This window comes from Equus caballus, chromosome 6, assembly GCF_041296265.1.
Source record: "Equus caballus isolate H_3958 breed thoroughbred chromosome 6, TB-T2T, whole genome shotgun sequence".
NCBI classification, from domain to species: Eukaryota; Metazoa; Chordata; class Mammalia; order Perissodactyla; family Equidae; genus Equus; species Equus caballus.
Genome location: NC_091689.1, coordinates 53,287,122 through 53,306,617, shown reverse-complemented (window position 1 = coordinate 53,306,617; position 19,496 = coordinate 53,287,122). Strand labels below are relative to the sequence as shown.

The 19,496-nt window shown below is 41.0% G+C and overlaps 1 protein-coding gene across 3 annotated transcripts in view; it reads right to left on the bottom strand.

The window, feature by feature from the left end:
* Positions 1–19,496, bottom strand: part of BORCS5 (BLOC-1 related complex subunit 5) — an 83,006-nt gene that overhangs the window by 10,414 nt on the left and 53,096 nt on the right. For all 3 annotated transcript variants that reach the window (XM_014740554.3, XM_001501345.5, XM_070269920.1), the window contains exon 3: positions 14,119–14,276. In XM_014740554.3, the coding sequence (XP_014596040.2) occupies positions 14,119–14,276 (158 nt within the window). The remainder of the gene's footprint in view (positions 1–14,118; positions 14,277–19,496) is intronic.

Here is a 19,496-nt window from a genome sequence, read left to right as displayed (position 1 = left end):
TCCCAAGGGCAAAATCTGCATTGCAAATACAGCTCATTATTCCTCCAAAGAAGATACACAAATGACCAACAAAGACATGAAAAGATGTTCAACATCATTAGACATTAGGGAAATGAAAATCAAAACCACAAAAAGATATCACTTTACACTGACTAGGGATGGCTAAAATAAAAAGACAGACAATAACAAGTGTCAGTGAGGATGTGGCAAAATTTGAACCCTTGTGGACTTCTAGTGGGAATGTTAAATAGGACAGCACTTTGAAAAAGAGTTTGGTTGTTTCTCCAAAAGCTAAACACAGACTTACCATATGACCCAGCAATTTCACTCCTAGGTATATACCCAAGAGAACTGAAACTTATGTTCACACAAATACTTGTACACAAGTGTTCACAGCAACATTATTTGTAACTGCCCCAAAGTGAAAACAACCCACACATCCATGAACTGATGAATGGATAAACAAAATGTAGTATATTCATACAAGAGAATATTATTCAGCCAGAAAAAGGAATGTGATATTGATATAAGTTACAACATGGATGAGCCTTAAAAACATTACGCTAAGTGAAAGAAGCCAGACACAAAAGGCCACATATTGTATGATTCCATTTATATGAAATGCCTAGAATAGGTAGTCAATAGAGACAGAAAGTAGATTAGTGGTTGCCAGGGGATAGGAGAATGGGGTATGGGGAGTGACTGCTAATTTATATGGGGTTTCTTTTTGGATAATGAAAACGTTTTGGAATTAGATAGTGGTGTTAGATGCACAGCTTTGTGAATATACTAAAAACTACTGAATTGTGTACTATGAAAAGGGGAGAGGTCTCAAAGTAGAGTTGTCAGAAATGTCTTGGAACCTTTCTTGCTTGTTCTTAAACTGACTCAATGATGACCACATTCTCAATCTCACTTCTGACTGGAGGCACCTTCTTAAGATCTTTCTTCCACTCTAAGCTCTGGTGCTTGAGCTTAGTTGCTCTACCTTTCATACACCAGCTACCTCCCGATTTTGTCTTTGACTCGTATTATTAGCTGTCTCCACTCAGAGAGTGGAATGACTCTTGCCACCAATCAAAGTTTGGCACATTCTAGCCCACCCTCCATCTTCTATCCCCACCATATCTTCACCATTTGACCTTTAGTGGGGATTAAGATAGATTATAAAGGTTAGGGTAGGCCAGGCTTCAAGAAAAACTTTTCCAGGTCAACTGTGCGTTTCTGGCTTTCTGACCCTCCTCCAGATCACCATTTCCAGAGTTCTCTGTGGGAATCCTCTCTAGGATGCCTCTCTCTTGCACAATGGACAAACAATGGGCAGATGGTTCCATTAATTACACCACAGGCTAAATGGCACCAATTACCACATACCGGACATTCTGAAGTAACCTTGTTTCTGAAGACAATAGCTTGCAATGACGCCTATAAGAGTAAACTCTTGCCATTTATTCTCATATCACACCCATGATCTGTAAATCAGGTGAGAATCCCTGGCAAATCTCAGTCTACGTGGATGGTCTACCAAAAACAGAAACTGAAGTCTATATTCATGGGACTATTTCTTTGAGTAATATGTGTATATCATATTAGGATGACTAGGTAGATCGAACACAGTATGTAATATTCAGCAATTCCCTAGTTATCTTAATTAATTTAATAAAATAATGTATAGCAGTTGTAACTACTATCCACTGAGTATCTACTGAATGCCAGGCATTGTACTGTGTACTATACATGCATTATCTTTACTCCTCAACGATCCTATAGGAACAATAGAATTCTGCTACTAGAGTTGTGGAATTGGGATTTAGAGATCAGAAAAGGCGCCAAGGGTCACACAGTTAGTACTAGCAGGGAAGCCAGAATACAAACTCGTGCTTTTTCGCCTAATTTCCGCCTATCTTTTCTACGGAGCTAATTAATTCAAATATCAACTCATTTCAATTAAAACATATTATGTTGAGCAATGTGTTCAATACCTTTTCGAAACCCTTAGCAAATGAATTTAAATGGCAATTTTTACAATTTTCAAGGGAAGTGAAAGAACACTTTTGTTTCTAATTTAACCACCAATATTTATTTTTTTAATAACAAATTACCAGACATAACACGGACATTTACAAAACAAAAACTGAGAACAGAGACTAAAGGGAATAAAGTATTTGTCAGCAGATAAACGTGAATGACATTTTCACTGGCAAAGCCTGTTTGTACACTTTGTACTCTGACATTTCACTTGTACAAGCATTTCACAATCCTTGACTTCACCAAGGGGCTTGGAACACAGACTTTTCGAGCTGTGAGGGTCCTGAGAGATCACTCAATCCCAACCCCTCACTTCACACACACAAACTACTCCAGAGCGGCTGAGCGATCTGCCCAAGGCCACAGAGCCAGGACTGGGCTCCAGATCTCGAGCCCAAGGGCCACCACACCACGGTACTGCCAGCTGCCCTGAGCAACGACAGTCAGCCAGGGCCATTTCCTCCTCTAGAGCTAGCTGTACCCTGTCAAACCGATTGAAACCGTGTGTGAAAACCGTGATCTAAAACAAAGCTTTTCAAGACATGATTTCTGGCCATAAGGACAACAAAAATCTATAGTTAATTGACGGCAACATCAAATGACAAAGTCAAATCAAAATCTCCATGCCTATTGGAACAGGAACTTGCTCAGTGGGCCTAGATCTGCAATTTGGAGGATATCAGTCAAAACTGTGTGCAGTTTCTGCTTCCTTCTGGAATTACGTAAGCCTTCTCCAGCTCCTTATTAGTCTGCCATTTCCTGTTGCGCAACGGACAAACAATGGGCAGACTGTCGCCAATGTTTTCATTAATTACACCACAGGGTGAACAGCATCGATTACCACATAGTGGATATTTTGAAGTGACCCTGTTTCCTTTGTTCAAACAATGTGCCTAAATACAATGTCTCCATAAAGGAACAAATTTTATTTGGGTCTTCAAAAGAATTAAGAGATACCAGGACCTCAGGAATTCTAATTGCATCACTTCGTTCCAATAATTATTTTATCACTTGCCCAATCTCCTATGCCTTCTTACCCTCGGCCTTATGTTTAGGAGAGAAATCTCAAAACCTTTAAGTAGTTCCCAAAGCTAAACATGCTACAGTCAGGGAGATTACCCTCCCCCTCCCAGGAAAGGGCTAGAAAGTGACACTAGACCGAAAGGCAGCAAATCGGGAAAAGAAAAAAGAAGATCAGGGTAAAAATAAAAGCTGGAGGGCAGAAATTGCACTCCCCCCTCTCCCTTAGGAGGGCTGTCTCTGGACTCCAGGAAAGATCTGAGTTCAGGGCAGACACACACCTTAGAAGACCTTCTGCTTCCTTGAGAAGTCTGCTCAGCTTTCTGTCTGACGAGGCAAAGAGCCCCTCTCTGCGGTCCTTCCAGAGTGCAGGGCGGAGGACAGAGCCCCGCACGAGCCCACTCTCCGCTCCCCTGACTGTGCCTCCCTCGGTCCCCCTTCACTCCAACCACAGTCCTCTGAGATGCTGGAAAAAGGCCCCTTTCTCAAAAACTGATCAACTGGGAGTACGGAAAAGTTAGCCTCAAAGTAGGCAGGGTTGTCATTTTAAAGACGTAAATGTGGGGTCTTCAGGGTTATTTTTTTTAAGTGTAGCTGCGTCCTATAAGGATTGCCTGTGAAATACAAAAGTATAGTGTGAAACTCTAAAGGGAAGGTCGTAAAGGAGTGCTGGGCCAGGGAGAGTGAGCATTACGCACCAATGAGAGGAGCTGGCAGTAAAAAGCTTTTGGATAAAGAAATGAAGAGAAACACAAAAGGACAGTAGAAAAACCATGGGCTGTGGAGGCTCAAATGTGGGTTTTACACCTGGGTTTGAGCCCCAGCTCCACCGCTGAACAACCGTGTAACCTTGAGTGACCTTTTGGGTCTCTGAACCTCAGTTTCTTTATCTGTCAGAAGCAGATGATAACATATGTAAAATGCTTATTTCAGTCCTGACACATGGAAAACGTGTACAAAATGACGGCTGTATTATTGTTACTACTATTCCTACTACCTTAGGAGAGGAGGTGGAGAAGCCATGTCGGCAGATGGAGTAGGTGGACAGTGGAGAAAATCTGAGAGGCCCATCACTAACCTCGACTCTCCTTCCCGATGTCCAGGATTAAAGGGAAAAAACAGTCAGTTTGTATGACCTAAGTGATACATTAAATATTTTAAAACCTGAGCTAAGGTGACTAAACAATGTAAAACTGGATTATTTATGTGCTCTATGAGTCCTTCATTTATGTACCAAACTATCCATGAACACAATCCCTTTTTTGACTCAGACTTTGGAGGTTGTATGGAGATAAATATTTTATAGATAAAATCCTCTACCCTATGCCTGAAGAAAGAATGGGGAGATACTCAATATCCGATGATGATGATGATGATGCTACTAATATAATAATCTGGCATATCTCAGTTGATGCCAGAATCTGTGTTGCTAAACAGGATGCTGGATGACCTCTCCTGACATGCAAGAGCCTGACCTAGAGTCCACGGCCCATATCATCACCCATGCAGAGAGCTGAGGTGACAACTCAACTTCACGACACAAATGCATCCAGCAAACATTTCCTAAGCACTAGGAAAGAAATGAGGCAGGAGGTCCCTTCTGACTAAGGGAAACCAGGAACGTTTTATGTACAGGCTGTTGACATAAACTGATGGGAGTAGAGGATTCATCAGGCAGAGATGGGGAGCCGATTCTAGCAGGAGAGCACTGGAGAAGGCATGGAGCAGGAGTGGAGAACAGAGAGCAGTCTGAACTTGGTAGATTTCAGAGAATATAACTCTGACTATTACAAGATGGAAAGGCAGGCAAACAAATGGTTACAGAGAATCTACGTGTCAGCAAGGGTGAAAGAGAATGGCTGAGGTACCTCAGGATATAGGAAGAAATCACTACTGAAACTATGCTTCAATGGTGCCACTAAGGTTCATACTCCTGTAGAATAACATCTTGCAATCACCTCCTTGTTGGTCTTGCTGCATCTAAATAAATGACTTTGCCTCCCTAAAATAATCCTTTCCTTTACATAGCTCCTTGCAGTCCTGCAGATTCATTAATAACGAGCACATTCATTATCCTATTTTCTCTGGGCTGCAGGTTGGCTGTCACCTTAACTTTCCGTATGAGCAATTTCTAGTAATGGTCTGATATGACCTTAGATGTGTGATAAGCTCTCTATTCACGTGCAGAATGAGAACTGTGGAGTAATGCCAGCATGGCATCCAAAATCTTACAATATTAAAGTATAGTGTGTTGGGCCAACCCTGGTGGCCCAGTAGTTAAGTTCAGCATGCTCCACTTTGGTGGCTTGGGTTTGGTTCCTGGGCGCACACCTACACTGCTCTGTCAGCGGCCATACTGTGCTGGCAGCCCACATACTAAAAATAGTGGAAGACTGGCACAGATGTTAGCTCAGGGCGAATCTTCCTCTGCAAAAAATCCCAAAAAAACAAAAATAAAGTATAGTCTGTCAACATGGGCAGAAAAAACTTAACTGTTGCCTCAACCTCTAGGGACCCATCCTAGAGAAATCCTTTGTGAATCCTTGAGACTTGAAAGAATTAGAGATGTCTTTAAAAGGAGTTTGGATCTGCAAGTGTCCTCCAACTGACAACAGAGATAGCAAATAAGTCTCTAGTTCAGAACAGCCAGATAAGTACGACAGTGAATGGATTGTTAATAATGAACAGAATCTTGTGTACTATGATTGTCATTGGTCAAAAAATCTGATAAGTTTTCGGTACAGATAGTTTCGAGGAAGAGTCTCCTGGCTCACTGTATACTAGCCAGGAGGACTTCAGATTAAAAGCTCCTTTCAGTAAAGCCTTCCTGGCCCACCCTACCTGAAATTTCCACCCCACTGACATTTCAAATCTTTTTTCTTGCTTTATATTTTTATTCTTACTACTTATCTTGCATCTATATATGTTTTACTTTTTACCTCGTTTATTTTCTGTTTCCCAAGTGGAATAGAAGGTGTATGAGGAAGGGAGCCTGTCTGTTTTATTCAGTGATATATCCTCAACACCTAGAACAGAGCCTGACACAGAGCTGAATGAGTTCATAAATGAAGCAGACATGTAAAGGCACGCGCATGCAAAGTTCTGAAAGGCATATCCTTATGTCCATGAGTCACAAATCTGCAGCCAGGGAGACAGAATCCTAATAAGGCTCATATATTTTGAGAAAAATGAATTGCAAATTTGAAAAAAATTGCACGTTTCAGGTTTGTTTACAGTGCCATTGAGTTGATTCCGATTCCTAGCGACCCTGTGTAGAGCAGAGCAGAACCCTGCTCAGTCTTTTTGAGTGATCCTCTCACCTTCTGGCGCTCTATCAGACAATGCTCTGCTGCTATTCACAGGGTTTTCATGGCCAGTTTGTTTTTCTTCTTTTGGAAGTGGGTGGCCAGGTCCTTCTTCCTAGTCTGTCTTAGTAGAAGACCCACTGAAACCTGTCCACCATGGGTGACCCCACTGGTATTTGAAATATGAGTGGCAGAGATTTCAGCATCACAGCAACACGCCGCCGCCACCATATGACAACTGACAGATGGGTGATGTGGTTCCCTGACCAGAAATGAACCCCAGCTGTGAGAGCTACTAGAATCTTAACCACTAGACCACCAGGGCTGGCTATGTTCAAGATGAGATTTGTAAAATCTAAGAAAATAGAACGAAGCAGGCGAAAAATAAACACCACTGATCATCTCATCACCAAAGGGCAACCACAACTAACTGTCTTGTTTCCTTCTAATCTTTTTCTAAGAAGATTTAACATAGTTGAAATTGCTAATATTGACTACATAATGCTGTGTCCTAGTTTTTTCACTTAATGTTAAAAACTTAAGTGTGTTCTTAATATCACTTGGTTTTCACTGACAGAAGGATTTAAACCAAGTGAAATTTACCATGGAACCCTGCACCAGCTTTTCTGAATCTCAAGGTTGGGCTACAGATGCATTTTAGAGATGTAAGTTCAAAGGTGACACAGATGCTCAAAATTTAGTATAACGCTGGGGACACACTGACTACATTTCTCAGCCTCCTCTGGAGTCAGCTGTGGCCATGTGATGTGCAAGACTTACAGGTTCGGCCCATAAAAACCTCCCCTCTGTGCTATTCCACTCTTTTTCCCTTTTCACCAACTGGATGCCAACAACAATGTGGTCTTTGGCCATGACCGAGCCACAAGATGAGAGGAGCCCAAATCCCTGAACTCAACGGAGGAGAGTCATCTGCTAACCAGAAACATGAGCAAGAAATAAACTGCTGCTGCATTTGAGCCATTACACATTTTTGAGTCTATTTATAGTGGCAGTCTAGCCTACCCTACCTAATACAACCCTTAGAACCTTTATTTTCTCTAGTAGAATAAGAAAGCTTATCAGTCACCGTGATAAAGATATTGAGAAAATTGAACAATATATTAAGTTGTTCATTTAACAAATATTTATTAAATGTTACTGTGCCAGGCATTGTTCTCGGCATTGCAGCAATGCTCAAATTTGCTAAAATTCTTTGTCTTTCTTCACTGAAAGAGATACAGGACAGGAAATATCTTTTCCCAGCCCTGCTTCCAGTTCTATAACCCATGTGCCCTGAATATTGCTTACCTGCTGGCTTACAGATTGCAGTTACTCTGACATTCCTCACTAGAGGGGCAGCTACATGGGGCCTCTAGCATTGCCCAACCTGGTAAACTGGAAATGAGCTGCGGGAGGAAGAGGAAAAGGGGCTCCAGTGCCTGGCACATGCGGCCAGTACTAGGAAAATTGGCAGAGCCAGCCTTCTAGGGCCGTGTCTGGGGCAGGCAAACTGGGGGGAAATGGGGCTACTCTTCACACATAGGCATATGTCAGTACCCAGAATCTGCACGGAGTTAAATCTCGGAGCAGTCAAATAACTGGGAGTTGCTCATGTGTCACCAAAAAAAACACAAGCCTACATTTCCAACAGGCAAGTCATAAACTAGATTGGGCCCTCTTCCAGGATTTCTGCCTTTTGGCAAGACAATGCTGGTGTAAAGGAAGTGTGAGGCTAGGCTCAAGGAAGTACCATACAGCATACCTTACAGCCAGACAAACCAGAATGAGCCCAGTCCCCCATCTGTATTTCCTGCCACCCAAGGGACCAGCTGTATTTCTCACCAAAAGGAAAGGTTGCCCAAAGGACAATGAGTGGGGAAAACTATAATTATATTGTAAGGTCTCAATCTGAAATTTACACGAGAGTAACTTGTAAGTTAGAAAGGGAATACAAAACTTTCTTGAAATGTCTTGCCTTCAGCATTTCAGCAAAAAAAGAAGCCCAACACATCTCTACACTCTTGTCAAAATTTACAGTTTTAAATAAACATTCCCAAATCATTTTATAATTTGAGGCCAAGCAAGCAGCAACTGATGCCGGGATATGTTTAAAAGCAGCAACAAGAATCCAACAATGTTATCATTTAAAGGGGATTCAGTTCAAGGTTGCAGAAGAGTAGCAGCCTCACCAGGCCAATGGCTCACTCAAACCAGGCTTTCAATGGAGGGGCTCAGAATGAATGCCAATGCCAGTTCAGACACTGATTCTCTGTGCAACACTGTAAGCAACTCGTTTACCCTTGATCAGTCGCTCTCCCAGCCCCACGGGAGGAAATGTGGTACAGGAAGTCAGGTCAGCCCTTGGAAAATGATGCCAGCTAGGTCTCAAACATCACAGTACTGTCAACAGAAAGGAACCCCTGCCCAGCTCCGTGGGCAGGCCCAGGAACAGGAGCTCACTCCGTCAAGCACCAGTTGAGTGCCTACTGCGCAAGAAAGGACCGGCTACAAACAAAATGGAAGGCTCCAAAGCAGCACAACGTAAGTAATATGGTAAACTGGCAACGAGAACTGGGGATCAGGCAGGCTCATCTTCTATCATCTTAGTCATTAACTAGGAGAAAAATGTTGGGCAAATCCCAAATAAACTCCTACAACTTTGGTATCTTTATTTATGCAATGACAGGACTAAATTAGAGAAACTTTAGGGTCTCTTTCTAATCCTAAGTAATCATATTCTAAGAATTGCAATTCTTTCTTACTTGTTCATCTGAACCTCCATTCAATGCTCCACATTGGTTTATGCTAAAATAACCTGCTTATCAACACATCTAAGAATGAAAAACACAGCGACTACCAGAATCAATCATGAATTTAGTTTCAAGGCTTTAAGCAAGCACACAATAACCATAACAAAATAAACAAAATTTACCTTAGTTAAGAAGGTCGTCTAATCTATGAACATATTTACCCACTGACACAACTAGAGTGAGGCAGAACCATGATGCAGCTCAGCAATGAGAACTGCTCCAAAGGTCCCAACTATGTCCTCCTGGGGCTGTGTAATTGTCACCTGCCTTCCTCCCCTACCTCCCCCAACCCAGGGAAAGTACTCACATTAGGAGGATGCATATTCCTTTCTCCCTTCACTTAACCCAAATTTCAGTGACAGATGGAACCTAAAGCTAAAAGTGTCTGCCTGTGAACTCAAATCCTTAACAAGAAATGATGAGATATCACAGAAAATCACTGAAATGATAAGAAATGCTGACTCCACAGCCTAGAAGCCAAGGACTAGTCATTTGCTGCCATTCAGTTCCAAATTTCTCATGATCCATGTTCCCCAGGCACCAGTTTGCTATTCACAAAGCAGAACAAACACTTAAACTGACTACAAAAATTCCACAAGTCATATACCCATGGCATGAAAGAAATGACGCAGAGTTCGAGGAAACCAGGGTGGGCTAAAAATGATCTGTCTAGCTTCTATTTACTTCTTTTACCACACTTAGGTTGAGAGTAGAGGTAAAAGGAGCCAATATTTAGGCTGCTACCAGTATCAAGAAACTTCACATGGGCCAATTCATGGCAATAAACTGGCTTTTCTCCTTTGGTCATTATTAATATGTAAACAATAACAAGAGCTAACACTATAGTGTTTACTATAGGCAGACCCACTCCTAGGTACTTTACATACAGTACCTCAATTAACCTCAATAAAACCTTTCTGAGGTGGATACTATTCTTATCCCCATATAATAGAAGAGGAAACTGAGGCTCAGAGGATTAAGTAACTTGTCCAAGGTCACAGAGCTAGTTAGAGGCAGTGCCAGGATTTGAACCCAGGCACTGAGGCTCTGGAGTTCACACACAGAACCACTATGCTAAATCGCCCACAGATACAAGTAGAAGGTATCCCCCTTAGCTGAGCCCTCAGTGAGGGACTCTCAGTGCTCACGGCTGTACTACTACTCAACGGTCACCCTCCACAAACGACGTCCCCCTTCTTCAGAGAGAACACACAAGTTCCTCGGGTGTGACTGAGCTCCACCCGGCACCCTCTTTCTATAAACTTGCCCATCTCCTGCCTGTTCTCTCCAAGCCAATGCCCCCAGGGCTCTAAATCCTACCATCTTTCGCCTCCTCAGGGACCTTACTCTAAGAATTCCCTTCTAGCCTTCACCTTTGATCTCTTCTCATCTGTCGCTTCCCCCTCACCTGTAAACACGGTCAAGGATGCCACCTGCAAAAAAACCCAAAAACCAAAAAATCCTTTGATCTTCATCCGCTTTTAATTCCATAATTTTGGCCACTATCTCACTCTGTGACCCTGGATAAATTGCTTACTTTCTCTAAAAAGCTTCAATTTCTGCATCTAAATAGTGACGGCACTGGACCAGAAGGTCTCTAAGATCTTCCACCCTTCTGTGGTTCTTAACACAGAGAAGATTTCTTTGAACAAGTTTAGTTTCTTCACTGTCCCCTGAAGCCCCAAAGTTAATTTTCTTCTAAGACTTGTCAAACTGTTTCCTTATCCAGCAAAGCTCTGCTCTTTCTCTCCATTCATTTCCCAAATCCTAGTTTTCCTTTAAGACCTATCCTACTCCAGGATATCCTGATCTTTAACTCTTACAGAACTTCAGTTATAAACCACAATTAAATAATCTCCATTGACAGTGCCTTATCTTTCATGCTACTGTTCTGTGTATCTTTGTTCTCTCACCTAGACTAAGTTCTCAGTGAGCAGGAACAACGTCACACTTCTCTCTAACCCCTAAAGGACCTCACACCAAGCAGGTCTGCAATAGTTGCTCAGCAATGTGGGTTGGTAGACTGAGGCATCATCCTATAGCCATTAAGGAAACTAGCGGTCCAAGTATATTACAAGACTCCCTGTTTGTGAAGGAAGACTACCTGTATCTTCTAATCCTCTCTCAATACACACGTTTGTAAAACAGAAACTTTCCATTCAAGAGCGTCATCCAAATTTAGCAACAGGAAAGCTTAGCTAACTCCTTGATTTTCTTTTATCTAAATCAGAAACAGTTATAGCCATGTTTCCTTTTATCCAAACTTCAGTGATCACAAACACTATAACTTTATGGGCCTCTGGCTGGTCCAGCTCTCCACTTCCACTTAACACATAGTCTCCATCGTTATTAAGTTCCCTTACTTTTCAACACGTATAGCATTATGTTACTTCCTCACACTTGCAGCCAAATTTCCAGGAAACATCTGGAATAATATCAGAGAGTTGGTGCTTGATCAAAACTACATCCTCTGCTTTATTCATTTGGAAGTGACTAATTTCAACCCTATGGTTTGAAGTGAGCACAGATGGATGTGTATGTTTCAGGAGTTTGCTAACACTTACCAACAGAGATGACAAGTCACCAATGACAACCCTAAAAGAGCGCTCATGTCCTCTGCCCTAAGAGAACTGCTGAGTACTGTGAACAGTCCAGTTCTCTGTTTTGCAACAATCCTGGGTCACTAATGTCTACCCAAGGTAAATCCCAAAGTTCCTCAAACAGAACTTTAAACTCAGTTTACTTGTTTTAAATGAACGCTCCACAACACTGGTTCTCAACTCTGGTTACATGTTAGAATCATCTAGAATACTTTCATAAATACCAATGCCCAGCTTCCACCCTTCCCCACCCACCACCCTTCAAAGATTTCAACCCAACTGGCTTTTTTTCCCCCTGCTTTTTCTCCCCAAATCCTCCCAGTATGTAGTTGTATATTTTAATTGTGGGTCCTTCTAGTTGTGGCATGTGGGACGCCGCCTCAGCATGGTCTAATGAGCGGTGCCACATCCGCACCCAGGATCCGAACCAGCGAAACCCCGGGCCGCCAAAGCAGAGTGCGCAAACTCAACCACTCACTCGGTCACGGGGCCGGCACCCTCAATCCAACTGGTTTTGAATGCGATCTACACAGCAGTATTTTCTTAAAAGCACCTCAGCTATAGTGAATGAATTGAGGTAACACTGTTAAATATTTCAGGTATGATAACTGCATTGTGGCTGTTTTTTAAAAAGTTTTTTAAAAAGACTCCTTTACTTTTAAAGATATATACTTAAGTATTTATGAATGAAATGACATACCTGAGATTTGCTGCAAAAGGGACCAGTTGGGGAGGAGGCAGAGAGTGAGTGGGGTTGGATGAAACAGGCGTGTCCACAAGTTGACACCTGTGTAGCTGGGCAACGAGGACATGAAAGTTCCCAGTATTTGTCTACTTCAGCATGTGTATAAAATTTTTCATCACAGATATTGGAGGAGAAAAATCCCAGGTGATTCTATCACACATTCCAGGCCAAGAAACAGTGCTCTGGAGTCTTGAAAATGTGGTATAATAAGGACCTTTGTCTGGTACTATCAGCTACAAGATATGTCACCCTGCTCTTTGACAACGAACTAGCCACTGGACTTTTCTGCACCACGTTTTCCTAAACCACAAAATGACAGGTATGAATTAGAGGACCTTTCAAAAAGAAGATAAAAAGCATTAAAAAGTTGATTTATTCTAAAGTCTTCTCTCTGTTAATATCATAGTTAACTTCTAGCATAGGAGTCAAAAATGGTAAGGTCTTACATCCACAAAACCATTTCCCAAAGCACGTTAAAAAACACTACTTCTCTAAGATGTTAATAGCTGTTACCTAAACAAAGGGTTCTGAAATCAAATAAGTTTGAAAAGTGTTGCTTTTCTTTACTAGGAGATTCCTAAGAATTTTCAATAAGACAACATCCGTTGAATTTCCAAGGGTGGTGACGAGATAAGAAAAAAGTTTGAGTTTTACATGGAACTAGTTTTGTAAAACAACTTTTGGAAAATAGTGCTCTAGACCAGTGGTTCCCCAATCCCAGGTAATGGAGAAAGGCACCAGTATCATTTGGTGAGTTTATTAAAATAATGATTCACAGATCACAGTCCAGACCGACTGGACGGAGAAAAGAACACAATACTGAAACAAACAAACAAAAAACCCAAGTGATTCTAATGCACAGTCATGTTTGGGATTTCAAGCTCTGCAGATCATAATGTAGTAAAATAAGCTTGTAATATTGGAAAGGCCACATCAATGCCAACCAATATGAAAGGTCATGTTTAATACTCGTCCAAATAAAAGTATTTAATCCAGGAGAGAAGCATACATGCATATATTTTATGAAAGATAAGTACTAAAATATTGGAGGTGTTAGCAAATTTAAATCTATCAATATAACTGATGACAACTTTGTAATCTCAAGGATGTACTACATCCATTACTAATTGATAATCAATTTGTAGTGATTCTCAACCCTTCTCCTGCGTTTCCTCACGTCCATCTTCTTCTTTCGCCTGACTCAATAACCAGGAATTTTTTGTTAAGCAACTCCAGGGGTGCCATTCACATAAGTGGTTTCTCCAAGATAGAGCTCTTGGCCTTTTCTTTATATGACACTACTTCAAGGTATCAGGAACATAAACCCCTTCTTGATTGAAACCTTTGGAAAATGTATTTACTTATACCTTGGTGCTCCCAGAGCTGTGCCAAGCAGTGGTCCAGTCAATGAGATATTTAAGTGCTTAAAAGAAGGACCTACTTACTATTATTAACAATTACTCAACATTTGTGCCATGCTCTTTAGTTTATTAAGTACTTTCACATGAATTATGATTCTTCTTTCCTCAGAAAACCCAGTACAAAAGAACCAGGAATCAGAGGGAATCCCAATAATGAGTCAGGGATGTTATTTTCCCACAATACATTACCTCTTTGATTCGTTTAACCAAAGCGTTCTGATCAAAAGCCACGGCCTCTGCACACTGGTGGAGGTGATCCTGGTACCTGAGGCAGAGCTGCAACACCTGCTGAGAATCCAGCTTCTCCAATTTGGCATTTGTGGGGGAAGTCTGGCCACTCAACAGCCCTTCAAAGCAGAAAAAAAGAACGAAATCAAATGAAACAGAAATTACTGCTAATAAACTTATGAATAAAGTAGCTTTTTCTTTTTACTGAAGACAGAGTAAAAGACAAGTTTATTCTTACATCTTTTATTATATGCTAATAACAATCATAACAATGATTATTTATGGAGCATCTATATTGTACCAAGCACTTGGCAGAGTACTTCATGTTTATTATTTTTCAGACTCATAATTGCCCTGGAAAGTGAGGTATTATTAGCCCCATTTTACAGATGAAGAACCCAAGACACAGAGAGAATGAGTAACTTTCCTAAAGTCACACAGCTGGTAAGTGGTTTCTCCAAGATAGCGCTCTTGACCTTATGACACTACTTCAAGGTATCAGGAATATAAATCCCTTCTTGACTGAAAACGCTGGAAGATGTATTGACTTAATTCCTTTTAATAATTGAAATGGTTGTCTGAGAAACTGAGAAAAAGAAATAAAATGTATACAGAAACTGTCAGAAGATGCAAAAATGAAAACAAATTAAAAAGTGAACAGAATGTCGGCTAACATATCATAAACCTGATTCTTTACATCTTCTTCCAACATCTGTTTAGTTGTATAACTATTAAATTCCTTACATTTGCATAGGACATATTTTCAAAGCTTTTCACACAGAATTATCTTATGTTTATTTAAGGTGTATAAAACAGGATAATTACTAGCATTTAAAGAAGAAGAAATCAATTTAAGAGGCTACGTCACTTGCTCATGGTCACACAGCAAAGTCCTGAGTAGAACTCAAGCCCACCGACTTCTGGCCAAGTGGCTTGTGCCAAAGGTTCACCAACTTTTGGGTGTTAGGACACCTTAACCCTCTCAAAAATTATGGAGGATCCTAAAGAGCTTTTGTTTATGTAGTTTATATCAATATTCACCTATTAAAAATTACAATGAGAAGGGGTCGACCCTGTGGCCTAGTAGTTAAGTTCAGTGTGCTCTGCTTTGGCAGCTTGGGTTCGGATCCAGGCACAGACTTACACCACTCGTCAGCCGTACTAAGGTGGTGACTTACATACAAAATAGAGGAAGACTGGCTCAGATATTAGCTCAGGGCCAAATCTTCCTCAAGCAAAAAAAGAGGAAGACTGGCAACAGATATTAGGTCAGGGCTAATCTTCCTCAAGCAAAAAAAAGAGGAAGATTGGCAACAGATGTTAGCTCAAGGCCAATCTTCCTCAAACAAAAAAAGGGGAAGACCGGCAAGATGTTGGCTCGGCAAACGTTCCTCACCAAAAAAAAAAAATTACAATGAGAAAATTCTTCAATATTTATTAAATCATTTTAAAGTAACAATAATAACCCCATAACAAGTTAACATAAATAACATATTTTAAGGAAAATAATCATATTTTCCAAAACAAAAGTGAGAAGAGTGGCACTGGTTTACATTTTTGTAAGTCTTTTTAACGTCTGGCTTAATGGAAAACAACTGGAGACTCGTATCTGCTTCCACTTCTGTATTTAATCTGTTGCCATTTCACATCACGCGGCCTCTGGAAAACTCCACTGTACACTTGTAAACGAAGAGAGTAATTAGCAAATGTCTAAGTATTACTGTAAAAATAGTTTTGACCTCAGAGAATCCTAGCAGGGGCCTGGGGATCTCAGGGATCCCCCACCACACTGAGAACCACAGTGCTAGGCCACGCTCTGTCTCATACAGAGCCAACGATCTAACACAAGGTGCACCGAAATAAATATGACCATGGCACACGTGCTAGGCATGATCAGGGTGGGCCCACCCCATCGAAGCTCGTCTTGCAGGGGAACCCTCCCCCATTCCTGTTCCCCAGCCACCAGTGTCAAATCCTCACTGGTTCTGAGGTATTGGAGCCTAAGCCAGCGTTCTTTTCCTCTCAAACAGGCTGTAAGATGGGCTACCCAGTGGGGCTGTCCCAGAGAATCCTTGGAAATGCCAGTCAGTGCTCTCAGATCTTCATCCAGCTGACAGAGCAGACCGCTGGGCTGAACCCGAGGCACTGCTCTGCTTCCCGACATTCCGCCGCCAGCACTAGGTCCCTCAGCTGTCCCCCTGCTGACCCTAACACAGGAGAGCACCACTTACTCCGGCTGAACCTGCCTCTACATAGCAGCTTTTGGGGAGGCTGGTATTTGCAGAAATGAGGACTTATTTTTCAATTGAAATTTTTATTGAGATCCTGTGTACAGGATCTTGTGTACCCCAGTTTTCCCCAAAGGTAACATCTTGCAAAACTACAATATCACAACCAGAACACTGACATTGATCAATCCACTGACCTTATTCAGATGTCCCCAATTTACTGGCACTCATTTGTGTGTGTGTGTGTGCCTGTGTATTTAATTCCTTTTTTATTCAATTGTTATTTTATTTAATTTTTTCACATGTGTAGGTTCGTGTATAGACCAGCACAGTCAGATACTGAGCTAGCCCATGACCACAAGGATTTCTCACATTGCCTTTTATAACCATATCCACTTCTCTCTCGTTCTCCTTCCCATCCTTAGCTCCTGGTAACCACTAATCTGTTCACCAGTTTTTAAATTTTGTCATTTCAAAAATGTTTTATAAATGGAGTAATACAATATGTAACCTTTGGAGACTGCCTTTTTTCACCCAACATAATACAATGGAGATTCATCTAAGCTGTTGCATGTATCAACAGTTTATTCTTTTTTTATTTCTGAGTAGTATTCCATGGTATGTATGTACCAGAGTTTGTCTAACCATTCACCCACTGAAGGACATTTGGGTTGTTTCCAGTTTGAGGCTATTACAAACAAAGTTGCTATGAACAGTCATGTACAGGTTTCTGTGTAAACATAAGTTTCCATTTCTCTGGGATAAATGCCCACGGGTGCAATCGCTGGGCTGCATGGTAATTGCACATTTAGTTTTGTAAGAAACTGCCAAAGAGTTTTCTAGAGTGCCAGTAATTAAGAAAATGGGGGATTTTTCAGAACACTAAAATCTCCTAACAAAATTATCCAGGGCTACCCTATCACTGACAAAGAATACAGTCCCAGGAACAGACTTGGGGAGGAAGGTACCAACAGCTTTCTGCTGTCAATCCAAAATTGAAGTGGGAAAAGTGAGGAGGCACCGTGGAAAGAGGAATGAATGATTTTGTGCCATCAATAGTGGGCCAGGATACTGCAAAGGCCATAAGGGAAAACAGTGATAAACCCAACAATATAAAAATCAAGATTCCTCATGGCAAAAAACACCATAAGTCATTAAAAAAAAAAAAAAAAAACCCTGGGAAATTTATTTGCAACTCATATTACAAAGGGTAATATTACTATTATATAAAGAGCTCCGAGAAACTGGCAAGTAAAAAGTCAGCAAAAGATAGACAAAGGATATGAAAAGGCATTTCGCAGAAAAGGAAGTATCAATGACTCAACTATAAGAAAAAATACACAACTTCACTCATAAGAAAAACAGAAATTAAAACTTCACTGTAAGCCATTTTTCACCTATCAAATTGGTAAAAATCACAAGTATGATAAAAATTCCAAAGGTGGAACTATGAGGAAATAGGCATTGCTGATCAGTGTGTAAGTCATTAACATCTCTGTAGAAGGCAATTTGGCCTGGATATCAAAATTGCAAATGCGTAAAGCCTTTGATGCAGCAATTTCACTACTAGAAATTTACACATATATCAGCACACATGCTAAATGATATAGAATGTATATATAAGATTACTCATTGTAGCAATGATTGCAATAGTAAAAGATGAGCAAATACTTCAATGTCCATCAATAGGGAGCTTGTTACTTAAATCAAGGTACATGCATAAACAGTATTATATGACCATAGAAAAGAATGAGGAAGCTCTGCATGTATTCACACAGAAAAATCTCTGTAAGATAGTAAGTAACAGGGGCCAGCCTGTGGTCAAGCGGTTAAATTCACACACTCTGCTTTGGTAGCCCAGGGTTTCACCAGTTTGGATCCTGGGCGTGGACACGGCACCGCTCATCAGGTCACGCTGAGGCAGTGTCCCACATAGCACAACCAGAAGGACCTACAACTAGAATATACAACTGTGTACTAGAGGGGCTTTGGGAAGAAGAAGAAGAAAAAAAAGATTGGGGGCTGGCCCAGTGGCGTACCAGTTAAGTTCGCACAAACCGCTTCAGTCGCCCAGGGTTCGTCAGTTGGGATCCTAGGTGCGGACCTAGAACTGCTTATCAAGCCATGCTGTGGCAGGCATCCCACATATAAAGTAGAGGAAGATGGGCACGGATGTTAGCTCAGGGCCAACCTCCCTCAGCAAAAAGAGGAGGATTGGCAGTGGGTGTTAGCTCAGGGCTAGTCTTCCTCAAAAAAAAAAAAAAGAATAAAGACTCAGTAAAGCTAAAAAAAAAAAAAAAAAGACTGGCAACAGATAATAGCACAGGTGTCAATCTTTAAAAAAAATTAAACAATAAAGATATTAAGTAATAAAAGAAAGGTATACAGGATAGTGTGTAGAGAGTGTCACCACAGGGTAAAAATGGAGGGGTATACGTAAATAAAAATATATATTCCTATTTGCTTATATTTATATAAACAAACTCTGAAATGACAAGAATTAGACAGGGAACAAGGGTAGGAAGGGAGACTTTCATAGTATATTTTTAACATTTTTTTAAACATATGAATGAATTTCCCTTTCAAAATTTTTTAAATAAATAAATTTATTTTAACAAAAAAGTGGCTACAGTCCATCCCATCTGTTAGTAATGTCTTCTTGAGCAGTTCCCGCCTCTTCCCTCATCCTAAGTATCCCCAACCCAATAAGCCAAAACCAGTTCCATATCTTTCCTTCTCACTAAGGTTTATATGGCTGAATACATCTTAAAACAGTATCTTCTCCAAGGCAATTAAAAGTCTCATAACAAACTGAGCTGGGAGAGGACAGGGACCATGTTTTACTTATCTTTTTACTTCCTATCTCGAGCATAAAGTATCTGGGACATAAAACGTTCTCATATTAGGTTAAGAGGATGCAGTTCTGCTGGAATTCCAAGGAGAGTGAGCAGAGGAAAACTCAGGAGGAAAACAGGCTTCTCGGGTCCCTAGTCAGTATTCTCCACAAACACTTAAGAGTGGGGCGTGGTCTCAGTCTGAATCTGCTCTTCCAAAGTGAACGGGGAAGATTTCCAGCCAGCGCTGGAGAAGACTACTGGGAGCTGTACTGAA